This window comes from Bufo bufo, chromosome 4 (assembly GCF_905171765.1).
Source record: "Bufo bufo chromosome 4, aBufBuf1.1, whole genome shotgun sequence".
NCBI lineage: Eukaryota > Metazoa > Chordata > Amphibia > Anura > Bufonidae > Bufo > Bufo bufo.
This window is the reverse complement of record NC_053392.1, coordinates 217,930,889-217,948,922: the sequence shown is the minus strand read 5'-3', so window position 1 is coordinate 217,948,922 and position 18,034 is coordinate 217,930,889. Positions and strand designations below refer to the sequence as shown.

The 18,034-nt window shown below is 47.6% G+C and overlaps 1 protein-coding gene across 4 annotated transcripts in view; it reads right to left on the bottom strand.

Moving 5' to 3' along the window:
• Window positions 1–18,034, bottom strand: part of ATP11B (ATPase phospholipid transporting 11B (putative)) — a 177,486-nt gene that overhangs the window by 66,108 nt on the left and 93,344 nt on the right. For all 4 annotated transcript variants that reach the window (XM_040428283.1, XM_040428282.1, XM_040428281.1 and 1 more), the window contains exons 15-19: window positions 17,686–17,754; window positions 15,729–15,802; window positions 9,657–9,760; window positions 6,254–6,435; window positions 5,870–6,073 (exon numbers count right to left, since the gene is read on the bottom strand). In XM_040428283.1, the coding sequence (XP_040284217.1) occupies window positions 5,870–6,073; window positions 6,254–6,435; window positions 9,657–9,760; window positions 15,729–15,802; window positions 17,686–17,754 (633 nt within the window). The remainder of the gene's footprint in view (window positions 1–5,869; window positions 6,074–6,253; window positions 6,436–9,656; window positions 9,761–15,728; window positions 15,803–17,685; window positions 17,755–18,034) is intronic.

Sequence of the window (18,034 nt, the reverse complement as noted above, 5' to 3'; positions counted from 1 at the left end):
CCTTTCCAGGCAGGGAGGGTGCTTCTGAGCGTGACCCTAGGGAGGAAGGGTGGGGGTGTGGAGGTGACCGATGAGGAAAATATCCTGCTCTGGCCCGTTGTGTGTAGTCTTACCTCTCAGAATCTTGCCCATAGCAGTCGCAGGCTCGCTGGTGGGAGTTATCAACCAAACTACCCGGGGGTGGAATGGGAACTTCTAGACCGGATTGCGCAGGCGGTGCTTTATCAACCAAACGACCCCCGGAGGGAGATTTGGAAGACTGGAGATCCACCATTGGAGTGCGCAGGCAGTGCTTATCAACCAAATGACCCCGGAGGGTGATTGGGAAGGTCCAAAAGGTCCACCATTGCATTGTGCAGGTCGAGAATATCAACCAAATGACCCTGGAGGGTGATTGGGAAGGTCCATAGGTCCATCAGTGGATTTCGCAGGTAGTGATTTATCAACCAAATCACCCCGGAGGGTGATTGGGAAGGTCCAGACATCCACCAGTGGATTGCGCAGGTAGTGACCCAACGACCTCGGAGGGTGATTGGGAAGGTCCGGAGGTCCATTGGATTGCGCATGTGGTGCCTATCAACCAAACGGCCCAGAGGGTGATTGGGAAGGTCCGGAGGTCCACCATTGGATTACACAGGTGGAGAATACCAATAAAGCGACCCTGGAGGGTGGATTGGGAACCTCTGTCCGTGCTAGGACACGGACCCAGTCTGACAGACAGGGCGGTGCTGCGGCGATGAGGCCTGATGGGGCAGGACCCGAATCTTTTATGGACTTTATTATTAAATAAAACTGGGATGCCCAGCCTCAGGTGACAAGAGACAGGAAGGGGTTAAATCAGCGGCAGTAAAAACCCATTGCCTTGCAGATATGCATAATCCTGCGCCAGCCTCAAGAGATGGCTGGCCAGGAAGGGTTAACTGCCTTGAAAAACCGGGGGCGGGGCTATGCGGGCTACTGGGGGAGAGGGGAGTAAGGCGGGAAGAATTCGCGCCAGACCGAAGCAGCCCCCTGCCCCCTAGTAGGCTGCGAAGCCGGGGCCTAAGTTATGGACACGGCCGACCAGAATGTACCCCCGCTGGACTGTCAGGCCGGCCGGGGCACAGAGGGGGAAGTGCGCCGCCTGGGACGTATGTGACATTTGAATGCGCCCTCCGGCCGTGGACAATGCCGCATGGGCCGGAGGAAGAAGTAGGCCCAAAGTGAAGCCGGGGCCTAAATTTAACGGCGCCCAGACACAGTGCTGGCGGTTCTCTTCTGGAGCAGTGCCTGTAGGAGAAAAAGTCCATTAACCCCCTATGTGCCCGTGTTGTGTCGGCACAGAGGGGAGGGAATCCACCAGAGGTCCAGGGCTAGGATAAATGAAGCCCGGTGTCTGGCCCAGTTATCGTGGGGAGGGAGGGGGAAGCAGAGAGCCCGGTGCTTTGCCAAATAGGGAGGGAGGGAGAGGGTTAACATACTCACCTAGTCTCGTGTACTCACCTCATCTTCCTCCTCTTCTCTTCACCCTCAATAAGTGGGCCCATAAGGTCACATTCTCCAGCAGGGTCACCTCCTCAGCAGCTGGCACCGGAGTGGCAGGAGTCTGGTATGGCGGGAGGGTCTTCTCTTTGGTGGACCTAGGTGACCCCTTGGCTGGCGGGATGCAGGGGAGCGAGACTGCCCTGGTCCACCTTGTCTTCTTGTGGGGGGATGAGGCAGCGTGGCGGACCAACGCTGGCGTGCTCCCCCCAGGAGAACAGGGAGGTGAGGCGTCCACTGTTTCCTACCTAAAAGAAGAGAAAAAAATAATAAACTAAAATAAAAAATCTTCAGCAGCCTCCCCAGAGCAGGGAGGTCTTGCCTCCTATTGACACTAGAAAAAACTGAAGCTCTCTCTCCAGTCTGAAGGGGGTATAGCGGCCAGGGGAGGAGCTAACAGATTTTACTAGTGTCAACGCCTCCTAGAGGACATAGCTATACCCACGGTTTCTGTGTCCCCCAATGAATATGGGCGAGAAAAATCTGCTTTGTTGGCTTTTACAGCTTCATTGTTTCACAGTAAAAAGCAGCTACAGAACTGGTTGTCTGACTGCTCAATCTCTAGCCCCCCTCTCCGTTCTTGAACAATCTTCTTAGAACAATCAGCTTAGAAGATTGTTCAGTAGAGGGAGATAAAATGGCAACTGAAGCATCTGACAGTCAGATCTGCTGCATGGCAAGTACTGTAACTACTCAAAGAAGTTACTATATTTTCCGGTGTATAAGATGACTGGGCGTATAAGACGACCCCCAACTTTTCCATTTAAAATATAGGGTTTGGGCTATACTCGCCGTATAAGACTACCCCTGCCTGCTAAGCCCTCCCTGTCTCCATGACGATCTTCTCCAGTCCAGGGAACTGACCATGGCAGCAAGGGCTTCAGTAGCGTCCTGGCTGCCATGGTAACCTATCTTTTTTTTTTTTTTCACATTCCCAGTTTCCCACATAGGAACTACTAGGGGCTGGGAAAAGATGGTGGGTCCACTGCCATGGGGGATCTGTGGATAGCACTGTTATGGGGAGGGGGGATCTGCGGATGGCACTGTTATGGGGAGGGGGGATCTGCGGATGGCACTGTTATGGGGAGGGGGGATCTGCGGATGGCACTGTTATGGGGAGGGGGGATCTGCGGATGGCACTGTTATGGGGAGGGGGGATCTGCGGATGGCACTGTTATGGGGAGGGGGGATCTGTGGATGGCACTGTTATGGGGAGGGGGGATCTGCGGATGGCACTGTTATGGGGAGGGGGGATCTGCGGATGGCACTGTTATGGGGAGGGGGGATCTGCGGATGGCACTGTTATGGGGAGGGGGGATCTGCGGATGGCACTGTTATGGGGGGGGGGGATCTGCGGATGGCACTGTTATGGGGAGGGGGGATCTGCGGATGGCACTGTTATGGGGAGGGGGGATCTGCGGATGGCACTGTTATGGGGAGGGGGGATCTGCGGATGGCACTGTTATGGGGAGGGGGGATCTGCGGATGGCACTGTTATGGGGAGGGGGGATCTGCGGATGGCACTGTTATGGGGAGGGGGGATCTGCGGATGGCACTGTTATGGGGAGGGGGGATCTGCGGATGGCACTGTTATGGGGAGGGGGGATCTGCGGATGGCACTGTTATGGGGAGGGGGGATCTGCGGATGGCACTGTTATGGGGAGGGGGGATCTGCGGATGGCACTGTTATGGGGAGGGGGGATCTGCGGATGGCACTGTTATGGGGAGGGGGGATCTGCGGATGGCACTGTTATGGGGAGGGGGGATCTGCGGATGGCACTGTTATGGGGAGGGGGGATCTGCGGATGGCACTGTTATGGGGAGGGGGGATCTGCGGATGGCACTGTTATGGGGAGGGGGGATCTGCGGATGGCACTGTTATGGGGAGGGGGGATCTGCGGATGGCACTGTTATGGGGAGGGGGGATCTGCGGATGGCACTGTTATGGGGAGGGGGGATCTGCGGATGGCACTGTTATGGGGGGGGGGGATCTGCGGATGGCACTGTTATGGGGAGGGGGGATCTGCGGATGGCACTGTTATGGGGAGGGGGGATCTGCGGATGGCACTGTTATGGGGAGGGGGGATCTGCGGATGGCACTGTTATGGGGAGGGGGGATCTGCGGATGGCACTGTTATGGGGAGGGGGGATCTGCGGATGGCACTGTTATGGGGAGGGGGGATCTGCGGATGGCACTGTTATGGGGAGGGGGGATCTGCGGATGGCACTGTTATGGGGAGGGGGGATCTGCGGATGGCACTGTTATGGGGAGGGGGGATCTGCGGATGGCACTGTTATGGGGAGGGGGGATCTGCGGATGGCACTGTTATGGGGAGGGGGGATCTGCGGATGGCACTGTTATGGGGAGGGGGGATCTGCGGATGGCACTGTTATGGGGAGGGGGGATCTGCGGATGGCACTGTTATGGGGAGGGGGGATCTGCGGATGGCACTGTTATGGGGAGGGGGGATCTGCGGATGGCACTGTTATGGGGAGGGGGGATCTGCGGATGGCACTGTTATGGGGAGGGGGGATCTGCGGATGGCACTGTTATGGGGAGGGGGGATCTGCGGATGGCACTGTTATGGGGAGGGGGGATCTGCGGATGGCACTGTTATGGGGAGGGGGGATCTGCGGATGGCACTGTTATGGGGAGGGGGGATCTGCGGATGGCACTGTTATGGGGAGGGGGGATCTGCGGATGGCACTGTTATGGGGAGGGGGGATCTGCGGATGGCACTGTTATGGGGAGGGGGGATCTGCGGATGGCACTGTTATGGGGAGGGGGGATCTGCGGATGGCACTGTTATGGGGAGGGGGGATCTGCGGATGGCACTGTTATGGGGAGGGGGGATCTGTGGATGGCACTGTTATGGGGAGGGGGGATCTGCGGATGGCACTGTTATGGGGAGGGGGGATCTGCGGATGGCACTGTTATGGGGAGGGGGGATCTGCGGATGGCACTGTTATGGGGAGGGGGGATCTGCGGATGGCACTGTTATGGGGAGGGGGGATCTGCGGATGGCACTGTTATGGGGAGGGGGGATCTGCGGATGGCACTGTTATGGGGAGGGGGGATCTGCGGATGGCACTGTTATGGGGAGGGGGGATCTGCGGATGGCACTGTTATGGGGAGGGGGGATCTGCGGATGGCACTGTTATGGGGAGGGGGGGGATCTGTGGAAGGCACTGTTATGGGGAGGGGGGGATCTGTGGATGGCACTGTTATGGGAAGGGGGGATCTGTGGATGGCACTGTTATGGGGAGGGGGATCTGTGGATGGCACTGTTATGGGAGGGGAATCTGTGGATGACACTGCTATGGGGAGGGGGGATCTGTGGATGGCACTGTTATGGGGAGGGGTATCTGTGGATGACACTGCTATGGGGGGGGATTCTATGGATGACACTATATAGCATCTTATGCTATATGTGTCATCCACAGTTCTCCCCCATAACAGTGTCTCCCAATACACCGGCCCCGCCGCTCACAGCAGTATAATATCTAAAGACTATTCCTTAACCGGCAGTAACCTGAACTTTAAATTAGCACTATGATCTTTATTACCTTACAATGAAGCTGCGGTAACAGGCAGAGCGGGCGACGGCGTAACGTCACTCACTCACCTGACGCGCCTGCTTCATTCATAAAGTGGGTGGAGCAGGCGCGTCACATGAGTGAGTGACGTTACGCCGTCGCCCGCTCTGCCTGTTACCGGAGCTTCATTGTAAGGTAATAAAGATCATAGCGCTAATTTAAAGTTCAAGTTACTGCCGGTTAAGGACTAGTCTTTAGATATTCTACTGCTGTGAGTGGCTGATACATCGCTGCGCTGTGAAGCTGTAGCAGCCCTACAGTGAATAAATTAAGAGAGGGGCGGCGCTGGGATCCAGGATTCTGGGCGCTGCAGCACAGGGGGGAGGGAGGGACAGGCAAGTGTCCATGTCAAAACTCAGATCCGATGATATATTCTAACCCCTAGGCAAGCGTCCCCGTCACCATGGGAACGCCTGGGGGTTAGAATATACCATCGGATCTGAGTTTATACCTTATACCCGGCGTATAAGATGACCCCCGACTTTTGAAAATAATTTCTAGAGTTAGAAAGTCGTCTTATACGCCGGAAAATATGGTACATAAGTCAAACGGTACAAAATTTGTAATTGAAAACTACAAGAAAAATGGTTTTTGGTCCAAAATACATTTAAACCAATAACAAAGAATGGCTCCAAAATATGTCCATAACCTTCAACAATGAACTTGTGCTTTGCAAAGGGATTAGCCAATAGTTTTGACAGAAAGACACTGAAGACCTATAGTCCAAATGTGACTGTATTTGTTCACTTACCGCCTATCAAGCTGTCGTAGTTGCTCAGCACATTCATGGTCTGACTTTTGTTGAACAAGTTCAAGAACATTCATGGTTCTGTGGAAATGTCCACAGGATAAACTGACACTGACCGCCGTCTCGTGTTTATCGCCTGTCAGCACCCACACTTTTATTCCTGCCAAACGGAGTGCCTCAATTGTTTCCAGGACCTTATCCTGGAGCCTAAATCAAATTCCAGAGAGGCATTAGATTTTATGTATTAAAAACACACCAATGATAGAGAAAAGGAAAGAGTTAAGCTCCATACAGTATATAAGGTATTTCTACTGCCGACAAATCTATTTAAGAATTCTCTTCACATAACATATGAATCCTTGAAAATATCCATGTAGGGGTTCTTACTTGTCTTCAACACCAGTTGCTCCCAATAACTCCAGATCTCTTTCTATCAGGTCAAATACATCAGCCAGGCGCTCTTCCCTTTGATGTAATGCAGTACGGGCATCATGGAGATGCTGGTCTATTTCCCGATACTCTTCCGGTGTGAACTTCCTGTAAGCCACACACAATGTACGAAGCCCTTTCTAGAAGAATGTACATAGATCAGCAGAACATTGTGTTTTGAACAAAAAAAAAACACCAGCATATGAAAATATATAATTTTCTGTATGATATATGAAGAATATCTGGGCTCCGAGTCACATTTTAATTACACACTGGAAGTTGTGGCAAAAGTGGCGCCATCTGCAACACTTTCTTTGGCACAAATACCTGGCATAATGGAATACTAAAATACTATATGCAATATTTTCTGACATTCTTCTTGTAATCGATTGACTGATATATGTGCCCCAATGTCTGCATGGTATAGGAAATAACTGTAATACTAAATTAGGTTTTCAGTGCAGGGCTAATCCTAGCCCAGTCACCCTGGCGACTTGAAAACTGGCCTAGCCACCAGGTTTTCGTTCATTCCGTCGGCTTCCACCCACAGGCAGGAACCTGGAAGGTGTCACTGATGATTAGTCTCTGTTATCTTCTGTTATGGTAAAGCGGGAGAGCCTGCCCTTAGTGTGAATAGGGGTTTGCTTCAGTAGCAGCAGTAAAATTGGGGGCGCTGCTGTAACTAATGAGGGAAGGTTTTTACTGATGACTGGTGGAAACTATTTTTACTATGAGTGTGTAGTGGAGGCAAAGCTCCTATAACTGCCAAGGGATCTCTGTTGGGACAGAGGGTTCATAAACATTTTCTGTGAACCCATACCAAGTTGAATTACATTTTCAGACATATAAATGCTGTGAACATGGTAACTGGTTATTAACCCTTTCATGACCAAGGGTCATTGATGCCCCAGTGTCCAGGTCAAAATTTACAAATCTGACATGCGTCACTTTATGTGGTAATAGCTTTGGAACACTTTTATTTATCCAAGCCATTCTGAGATTGTTTTCTCGTGACACATTGTACTTCATGATAGTCATATATTTGAGTCAATATATTTCACCTTTATTTATGAAAAAATCCCAAATTTACCAAAATTTTTTAAAAATTCACAATTTTCCAAATTTCTATTTCTCTGCTTCTAAAACAGAAAGTCATACCTCATAAAATATTTATTACTTAACATTCCCCACATGTCTACTTTATGTTTGCATCATTTTGGAAATGTCATTTTATTTTTTTAGGACGTTAGAAGGCTTAGAAGTTTAGAAGCCATTCTTACAATTTTTAAGAAAATTTCCAAAACCCACTTTTTAAGGACCAGTTCAGGTCTGAAGTCCCTTTGTGGGGCCTACATAGTGGAAACCCCCATAAATGACCCCATTGTAGAAACTACACCCCTCAAGTTACTCAAAACTGATTTTAAAAACTTTGTTAACCCTTTAGGCATTCCACAAGAATTAAAGGAAAATGGAGATGAAATTTCTAAATTTCACTTTTTGGGCAGATTTTCCATTTTATAATTTTTTTTTCTTTAACACATTGAGAGTTAACAGCCAAACAAAACTCAATATTTATTACCCTGATTCCGCGGTTTACAGAAACACCCCACATGTGGTCGTAAACTGCTGTATGGGCACACGGCAGGGCGCAGAAGGAAAGGAATGCCATACGGTTTTTGGAAGGTAGATTGTGCTGGATTGGTTTTCTGAACGCCATATGTTTTTTATTTTTGTGCCGATCGTCTTGTGCAGGGGCTCATTTTTTGCAGAAAGTGTTGAGGTTTTTATTGGTACCATTTTTGGGTACATAGGATTTTTTGATCATTCATTATTACACTTTATGGGGCAAGGTGACCCAAAAATTGGCTGTTTTGGAACAATTTTCATTTATTTATTTTTACAGCGTTCATCTGAGGAGTTAGGTCATGTGATAGTTTTATAGAGAAGATCGTTACGGACGTGGCAATACCTAATATGTATACTTTTTCTTATTTATTTAAGTTTTACACAATAATAGCATTTTTGAAACCCAAAAAATGATGTTTTAGTGTCTTTATAGTCTGAGAGCCATAGCTTTTTTATTTTTTGGGCGATTGTCTTAAATAGGGTATCATTTTTTGCGGGACGAGGTGACGGTTTGATTGGTACTATTTTGGGGGTCATAAGCCTTTTTGATCGCTTGCTGTTGCACTTTTTGTGATGTAAGGTGACAAAAATAGCTTTTTGGGCACTGATTTTTTAATTTTATTTTTATGGTGTTTATCGGACGGGGTCTATCATGTGATATATTTATAGAGATGGTCGTTACGGACGCGGTGACACCTAATATGTGTATTTTATTTTTTCATTTTTTTATAGGAAAAGGCAATTTTCTTTTTTCTAATTTTACATTTTTATTTATTTTTACTTTTATTATTTTCACTTTTTTTTTATCAGTTCCCTCTTGGATCTTGAAGATCCAGTGGGGCTGATAGTTGTACTATACTTTGCAATGCTCTTGCATTCCAAAGTATAGTACTTCCAGATTGCCTGTAGGTGGCAGCACTGGACGCCTTTGCCATGGCAACCGGACGCTTTTGCAAAGCGTCCGGTTGCCATGGCAGCCATCGGGTGCTGCAATCACAGCGCTGCAGCCCCGATGGTGGAGAGGGAGCTCCCTCCCTCTGTTAACCCCATGGATGCCGCAACCGCGGCATCTATAGGGGTTACAGGAGAGTGTCAGCATAGAGCTGACACTCTCTGCTGATGGCGGCGGCTCAGTAATGGAGCCGCCGCCATCGCACACAGCAGGGGGATGGGGGGGGGCAGCGCTGGAAAGGGGGGGGGGGTTCGGGAGGCTGCCCACAATATCGAGGAAGGCTGGGGCAGAAGGGGCGGCTGAAAAATTAATGCAGGGGGCGGACCGCATGTCATCAGCGCAGGAGAGGGGCACAGATCGTCGGGGCACAGAGGGGTACTAAGGGCTTGGAGGGGCACAGATCGGGGGGGCATGAGGAACACTATCGGCTTTCAGGCTCTGATCTGCAGAGCGCAGATCAGAGCCTGAAACCGGCATTTTAACACTGCCGCGATCCAATTGGTTAGTCTGCACAGACTAACCAATCGGATCGATTGCCGGCAAGGGGCCACTCTGATTGGCCCCTTGCTGGCATTACTGGCCTGTATGCTGTCCGTGACAGCACCAGGGCAGGGGCAGAAGCTTTAATCCAAGCGCTTTGCAGCGCTTGGATTAAAGAGCTGGCTTGACGTCTATACACGTGGTAGCTGCACGGGGCATGTGCAGCTATCACGTATATATACAGATTGCAGTCGTGAAAGGGTTAATGACAACATAGAAATGTATGGCAGAAATAAAACTTACTAAAGCAAATTCATCTACATGCAGCCTTGTTCTATCGATTTCTCCACTTTTGGCATTAGGAAGGATAGCAGACTCAGCTCCTTTAGTGAAAAGTATCTTTTGCCCTAGAAAGAATTAACAACATACATGCTGACAGAGAAAAAAAAAAGAACATTGCTATTGTGGGCTGTGGACATATACGGCATACATAGTTTTTATATTTCACTGGCTTCCTAAATGCAAACTGATATGCAAAGAGATATCTTCCAATAGGTGGTATTAGCGAGATGGTTCTGCTTCTCTGGGAGACACATCTTTGCATATTATTTTCCCCATGTCCCATATTATTTCCTACACATACTGTAGATGGATGTGCTGCTGCTTCTGACCGCACACTGCTGCTGCGGCTCATGCTCGACTTAAAAATAGTATTTTCTTGCTCGTATCATTGGGGGTCACAGAAGACCATAGGACATTAAAGAGCAGTACCATGGGGAGGGAACAAAAACAGAACGAATCCAAGGCCGGTATTAAGGCCCCGCATAGAAAGTCACACCAGGAACCCTGAAAAAGGACAGGAAGACCCATTCCCCGGAAGGCCAGCCAGAGAGCGGCTGAATACACAGAGGCTCCGGCTGGGTGAAAGAAAGAACAGCCCAGGGAATATAAGTCACGGCTTAGGAGACTTCAGAAGATGTGGAGGGCACACAGAATATCCACAAGGTGGACAAGAATGAAGACAGTCACCAAAAGCAACGGGGGGCGATCGCGGAAGATACAGGAGAGAAATACGTAGCCTGGATCAAGATGGCTGCTAAGGAGTGATGCCCATGGATCAAAACCCCAGTTAAAAAAAAAAATATATATATACTCAGTGGAATTCTGATTGGAATACAACAAACTGAAAATGGCATCTGGATATTAAGGTCCAAAGAACTGCAGATGTGACAAAACTTGCCCCCCCATGGGGGAAGAAGTAGTGATGCCTTAAGGCAAAGGCGCCACACACCATACTGGACTGCCAGAAGAGAAAAACACTCCAGCGGGACCATGATGAACAAGTCAGGGCTAGAGAACCTGGAAGTCAGGCATGAGAATGGCCCACAAGAAAAAAAAATATTGAGGGAGTGAAGAAACCCAAAGGGGACAAGGCAGTGGAACCGACCCAAAACTGACAAAAAAAATTGGGTAGTAACTTGACAGGGAAAGTGTCCTCCGGGATCCAAAACGTCCCCTTCAGACCTACAGCCAAGGGGGTTTCTTCTTAAGAATGTTCCCCCAGGAAAAAGCCAATGTGCTAAGCAAAGGCATGTAGAGGAAGACCCTAAATTCCAGAACAAGAGAGGAGAGAAGCCATCTGATACTCCATGGAAGGCTGCCTGAACTGGCAGACCTAATCAGAAGCTGCAGACAGGAACCAGAGATAGGACAAATATTGCGCCAGGAAGGGAGTGTGGACCCCGAACGCCACAAAGTCCCAGAAAGAGACTGGTAACAGAACCAACACCACCCACGCAGGCATCCCACAGCAGAAAGGGGGCATACGAGAACCCAATGGCTATGAACACTGGCCGAGCAGGCAGTAACAGAATGTGAGGGAGTGCAACTACTCACCCTGCGGAAGGGGAGAAGTAGAAGCAGCCGATGCGGCTAAGTAGAAAACCAGCACTTAGGGGTGATAGCAACAACTATGGCCTCTAGGGTCAAAGGAGGGACTCCAACTGAAAATGCGGACAACAGCAATAGCCACCAAGAATTGGTGCTAGAGCAACACTCCACCTGAGAAGGAAGGAAAACTGGCAGACGTTCCACCTACCGAAATCAGAGCAGACGTTCCACCTACCGAAGGAATGTGGATGCCGGGCGTGCCAATGACAATCAACCAAATGAGATTGCCCCTCACAGGGACTCAAGGCGCGAGGAAAGGTATGAGGTATACCAACGGCCTGTTAGAGCTACAGGCCGACCTGGAAGACAGAGGCTGCCACGTAGGTGCCAGACACCAATTCAAACTAAGACTACCTGAGGAAAGGGGTAGTGTGAAGCAGTCACAGTATCTAGCAGTAGTGCCAAAATACCACCTATGACAGGGGATAAGGCGATTGTACCATGTCCAGCCAATAGGCCACCCATGGAATGGGATGCCATGCAACAAGGAACAAATGAGAGTAGTTGCGGTAGACAATGTTGAAGCAATTACTCTACCCAAGGAAGACTGATAATGTAATAGGAGGAATAGTTTGCAGTGGTAGTTGAATTACTCCGCTGACGGAAAGAGGGGAGCCGAAAAGATGTACAGGGTCCCCCAAGCACTACTGGTTGCGCAAATACTCTGTCAATGGGGGGGAAGGTAATGCTACAGGATCTCTTAACACGCAATTGTGGTGCAACTAGTCCCCTAATAGAAGGGGGAAAGCCGACAGGACAGATGATATCCAGTATGAGAGTAATTATTCCGCCTGCGGAGGGGTTAATGCAACAGGACGTATGGTATCCAGTGGAAGGGCAATGATACCTGACGTATAGGAACCAATGGGATGTAAACACTCCGCCGATAGTAGATTACTCTGCCCATGGAAAGAGGATAATGCTACGGGCCGCACAGTACCCAGTGGAAGTGCTTTACTCCACCTAAGGCTACTTTCACACTAGCGTTCGGAGCGGGTTCGTCTGATGTTTCATCAGACGGATCCGCTCCTATAATGCAGACGTTTGCATCCGTTCAGAACGGATCCGTCTGCATTATAACTTAAAAGTGTGAAAGTAGCCTGAGCGGATCCGTTCAGACTTTACAATGAAAGTCAATGGGGGACGGATACGCTTGAAGATTGAGCCATATGGTGTCATCTTCAAGCGGATCCGTCCCCATTGACTTCCATTATAAGTCTGGACGGATCCGCTCGCCTCCGCACGGCCAGGCGGACACCCGAACGCCGCAAGCAGCGTTAAGGTGTCCGCTCACTGAGCAGAGCGGAGGCTGAACGCTGGCAGGCGGATGCATTCTCAGTGGATCCGCCTCCACTGAGAATGCATTAGGGCCGGACGGCTGCGTTCAGGGCCGCTTGTGAGCCCCTTCAAACGGAGCTCACGAGCGGACACCTGAACGCAGGTGTGAAAGTAGCCTAAGAAAGAAGGGCAATGCTACAGGCCGTACAGAACCCAGTGGGGGTGCAATTACTCCTTCTACGGAGGGTAATGGCACAGGCTGTACAGTATCCAGTGGTAGTGCTATTACGCTGCCAATGGAAGGAGGGTAGCGCTACAGGCTGTATGGCATCCAGTGCAAGGACAATTACTCCGCCTATGGAAGGAGGGTAATGCTACAGGCTGTACAGTATCCAGTGCAAGGGTAATTACTCCGCCTATGCTACAGGCTGTACAGCAGCCAGTGGTAGTGCAAGTACACCGCCTATGGAAGGAGGGAAATGCTACAGGCTGTACGGCATTCAGTACAAAGGCAATTACTCCGCCTATGGAAGGAGGGTAATGTTACAGAATGTACACGGTCCAGTGGTGAGCGCACATATTCTGCCTGAGGAGGGAAGGGAATGTGACAGGACTCACGGAATTCAGTGGTAGTGTAACTACTCCGCCAATAGAAGGAGGGTAGGCTACAGGGAGTGCAGTATCGAGCGGTAGTGCCAGGATTCCACTTATGCTATAGGACGTATGTATCCAGCGGTAGGGTAAATAAATTCTGCCTACAGAATGGCGTGGGAACTAGGTTCTGAAGGACCAGATAGCTCCAAGAGTTTATAATTATATATAATTATAGATGATATATATATATATATATATATATATATATATATAATATAATATAATATATATATATATATATATATATATATATATTTTTTTTTTTTACATACAGTTCAATTCTTACAAAACAGAGCTAGGGAAACTGAACCCACATCCATCTGTACTAATAACCAGCACTGTAAGCCTCAGCAGAAAGCCCAGTAAGCTCTTTACTCAGCACAGTAGTACTGAGGCAAGGAAGGGGTTAAGCAGAAGGCAGGGGCAGAGCTTATTGGGCAGCTGGTGGGGCGAAGGCATGGGCGCGAAATTTTAGTGCTCTGAAAATACAGATGCCACCTCCGAAACATGCTGGGAGATGCGGCCTAGTAGGCCGCAGAGCAGGGGCCTCGAGTACAGGCGGGGCCGACCAGAAGAACTTTCAGTTGCGGCGGCGATGTAGGAAGGGAGCGGAGCGGAGTGCACTGGGAAACAAGGAGGCCGGGAGCAGGCGTACCGATGCCCCGAGTAGAAAAGCGGCGGCCGCCCAAGGAGACATGCGACAGCCGGGACTGGCTCGCAGGGAGTGGATGGGGCCAGGGACTGGAGGTGGGACAGAAACTCTAAGTCACCAGTTACATGGGCTAATGTCTAGGAGAAACGACATATATTCCTGTGTTCACTTAGAGAACACAGGAGAAGGGGCGGTTCAGGCACAGGGGGGGCCAGCAGGGGAGGTAGATAATATACTTACCCAGACTGTTTCTGCCCACCCCGATTCCAGCAGTGTCACCTTCCTCAGTGTGCTGCACCTTGGGGAGGGTGGCTACACCGGTAACAGGAGGGACTTCCAGAAGTAGTAGCCAAGGTGACACTGTAGCTGACGGCTAAAAGCGGATTTAAGATCCACTGTTCCTCCTTGTCTTCCAGAGGTGGGGAACGAGCAGTAGGCTTGAGGACCTGCTGGTCTCCCCCCTTAAGTGTGGGGAAAAACAGGTGGTGAGAGCCCACCTGCAGCCCGAACCTGCAAAATAAAACAAAAAGGAAAAAAAAAACTTTGGCAGACCTACAGAAAAAAAAAAATGTCTGCCTCCTATGGACACCAAGCTAAAGCTGATTAGCTCGGTGTCTGCAGGAGGGGTATAGCTGAGAGGAGGAGCTAACACTTTTTTTTTTGCTTAGTGTCGCCTCCTAGTAGCAGCAGCTATACCCATGGTCTTCTGTGTCCCCCAATGATACGAGCGAGAAATGCGTTCAGCTCCCCCCCTCCCTTCTCTCAATGTAAGAAACAGCAGCAGGAAGGGAAGATTATGTATCATGGGCTGTAGAAGGACAAATCAGTCAAGGAATGAAATGGTGCCGATGTATGAGAGCTAGTGAAGGCAGCAGCACTCTGGAGACACAGACCTCACATCCAGCATTTATTAATGGTAGGGACACACCCAAATGACAAAAGTTCAAAACTAGGAGCAGATGTAAACTACATCAAGGGATTTAAAATGAATGAAGGAATGAAGACTGCAACGTGAAAACATTTTTAACTGAAGGTAACCAGTGAGGCCTCATGCACACGACCATATGTATTTTGCGGTCCGCAAAAAATACGGATGACATCCGTGTGCATTGCGTATTTTGTGGAACAGAACAGCTGGCCCCTAATAGAACAGTACTATCCTTGTCCGTAATGCGAACAATAATAGGACATGTTCTTTTTTTTTGCGGAACGGAAATACAGACACACTGAAACGGAATGCACACGGAGTAACTTCCGTTTTTTTATTTTTGTTAATGGTTCTGCATACAGTTCGCCAAACAAACGGAATGGACACGGAAAGAAAATATGTTTGTGTGCATGAGCCCTAACTAAGATAAGTAACACTTTTTCCCATCTCAAAGGTGTCCATAGTATTTAAAAGGCTATGTACACCTTTGATGGCAATTTTTTTATTTATTATTGCATGGTTCTCATTTTGAGCTAAACATTTTTTACATTTGTATTTATAAAAAATATGGAGCCCCTTTTTTCTGTACATAGCTGACATGCTCTAGTAGCAGCCTGTGGATTTTCGGTCTTTTCCGTCAAATCAGGAGCAGATGGACTCCTTATGCTCTCTGACCTTATAAATACTCATTATAGCTCAGTTTTTACTGATAAAAACGTGGCTTAAATAAGTGTTTATGAACTCTCAGTAGAGATAAGGTTTATATTATATGACCTGCACAAAGTGAAAGTACCGGTCACACAGCTAGAAAAACTGTTAACCCTTTGTGACAGAACAGCTCAATAATTTAATAAAGGCTAACTGAAAAAATTTGCCTCCGAAGATTTCCATATTCTTTAAAAGGGGCAATTACCTGAAGAACTCTCAACAATGACACTCATTCTACGTCGATTTGGATCAAACTCCAACACATGAAGAAGCTTGTACCTTTAAAGAATAATACAAATAATATTTTTTTTTATACAAACAGGACAAACAAAAAAAAAACATACCATTTCTGTAGCATACCTACATTTCTTCTAACATCCTTTCCAATTATACCTGGAAGTTTAAAAAACTTAAAAGGGTTGTGGCAAGTTTTAACTAACTGATTGATGGTAGTCTGCCTGCTGGGACCCTCACAATCATGAGAATAGGGGACCCATTCCTCTGTCCTAATTATGAGACGGGTTAAGCACACCACCTGTCCCTTCGTTCATTCTTTATGAGAGCGTCAGAGAAAGCCAACTCATGTAGTCATCTACATGGTGCTGAAATTTTCCACCTGCGTAAATTAACTTATGGTGCGACTCCACAGCACGTCAATTCTTTGTGCGGATCTTCGTTGCAGATTCCACCCCAAGCTACGCAAGGGGTGAAATCTGAAGCACAAGCCACATGTAACATATGGATTTTACAACAGATTCAAGATATATTGTAGTGTGCACGTAGCTTTAAGGACACAGTCTAGTTTTGGTGTGAAGGACACAGACATTTTTGTTTCATCTACGCATGTGAAAACAGTAACCTCTGTTTTTCCATCAACATAACTGTAGGAGTTTTAGTGTTGCTGCAATTCCCATAAAATTGTTATTTTTCGCTACTGAAGAGTTTGTTTTTGTAGAAGGATTTTGTAATTTGCATTTCTACATACCTGGTTGATTTGGGGGTATATCAAACTTTTGATGACTTTTTATTCCTATTGTTGGAGCCAGGATGACTATGAATAGCTATTTTGCTACTACTTTTAGGTTACGTCCATACATGACAGTGGAGAAGTCCGCTGTGGATCCACAGCAAAAACCAAATGCGCTATATGTGGTCTTTGCAACGGAGAGCGTGAAATCCACAGCCATTTCCACAGCAAAGGGTGGATTCATCCATAGTGAAGATCCACAGCATAAATTGACATGCTGCAAATTTCAAATCCACGCTGCTGAATTTTTATGCATGATGAGATTTTTAAACTCTCGTCCACTTTGCTGGTCCTGTACAAAGCTGAGGAGCTGCTGCACCATATCTTCCATGTGTGAACATACCCTTAGGGTTGTTGTTTTTTAACCACATTCACCATGAGAGAGAAACATGTTAATTGTGTGGGCTAATTATGTACATTTTTATTAGACTTCTTTATGGTACTTAATTTCTTAGTCCCACCGGGGGACTTGGCTTCCTTATCATTTCTTCGCATTGAATGGGACCAAGCCCATGGGAGTTCAAACCAAATCTGTAGCAGAAATAGGAGGGTCCGCTTTGGATTACTGCTGCAGATTCCAATTCCGATTTTTCAAAAAAGTGGACAAGTCATGTGAACATATCGTAAGGAGTTCTATCACAATTTACCCTGCTTTTTAACCAGAGAACCTGCTTCAAATCATATAAACCTATATTTCACAGAGCTCTTCTCTCCCAGTCACATATTCTGCTCTTAAAAAACCTACATACAGGTTGTTTTAAGTTTGATCCCGACCTTGTAGCAGTGTGACAGCTGTATGTCACAGCTGACAGCCACTGCAAAAGGCGCCGCAGGCATAGTGCTACATCCAACCAGCAATGTAAATATATGGTGTGGTGCAAGAAACTGAAATCAAGCACAGAGCACAAAGACAAGGAAAAAAAAAAGACATGAACAAGACCACCCAAAAAATGTTCACATTTTTCCCTGAGAAATTAATATAATTTCTATAAATTATTTTGTTAAAACCAGTAGTGTTACGGAAAAAGTTCCTCACAGAACCATATAAAAATCCAGTCTGAAATAACTACTACTTTCCTCATAACTACTGTGACTTACTTTCGCTACTTTTCTCCTTTTAATATAAAAGTGTTACCTTTCCAGTTTTCCAAGGATTTTGATGTCCATAATTTCTCCGTTTGTACCAGAAAATGCCACACCCATTCTATGATAAAAAGTAAAAATAAAATAAGAAAACAAAAAAAAGAAGTGACGTTAGAAATCAAAGCATAATTTATAAATGGACAAAACAAAGCCAGCATCCATTATTTCAGGCTGCAGGGATTCCATTCCTATATGGCCCATCATGTGCATATTATGGAGGTATTTTTTTCTAGAAGCAATGATTTTATAACAAAAAAAACAGACTGATTCGCAAACTGCTAAAAATGTCCAGATCTACAAAAAGTAAAAACCAATCAAGAAAATAAAAGTTTTACTAACCA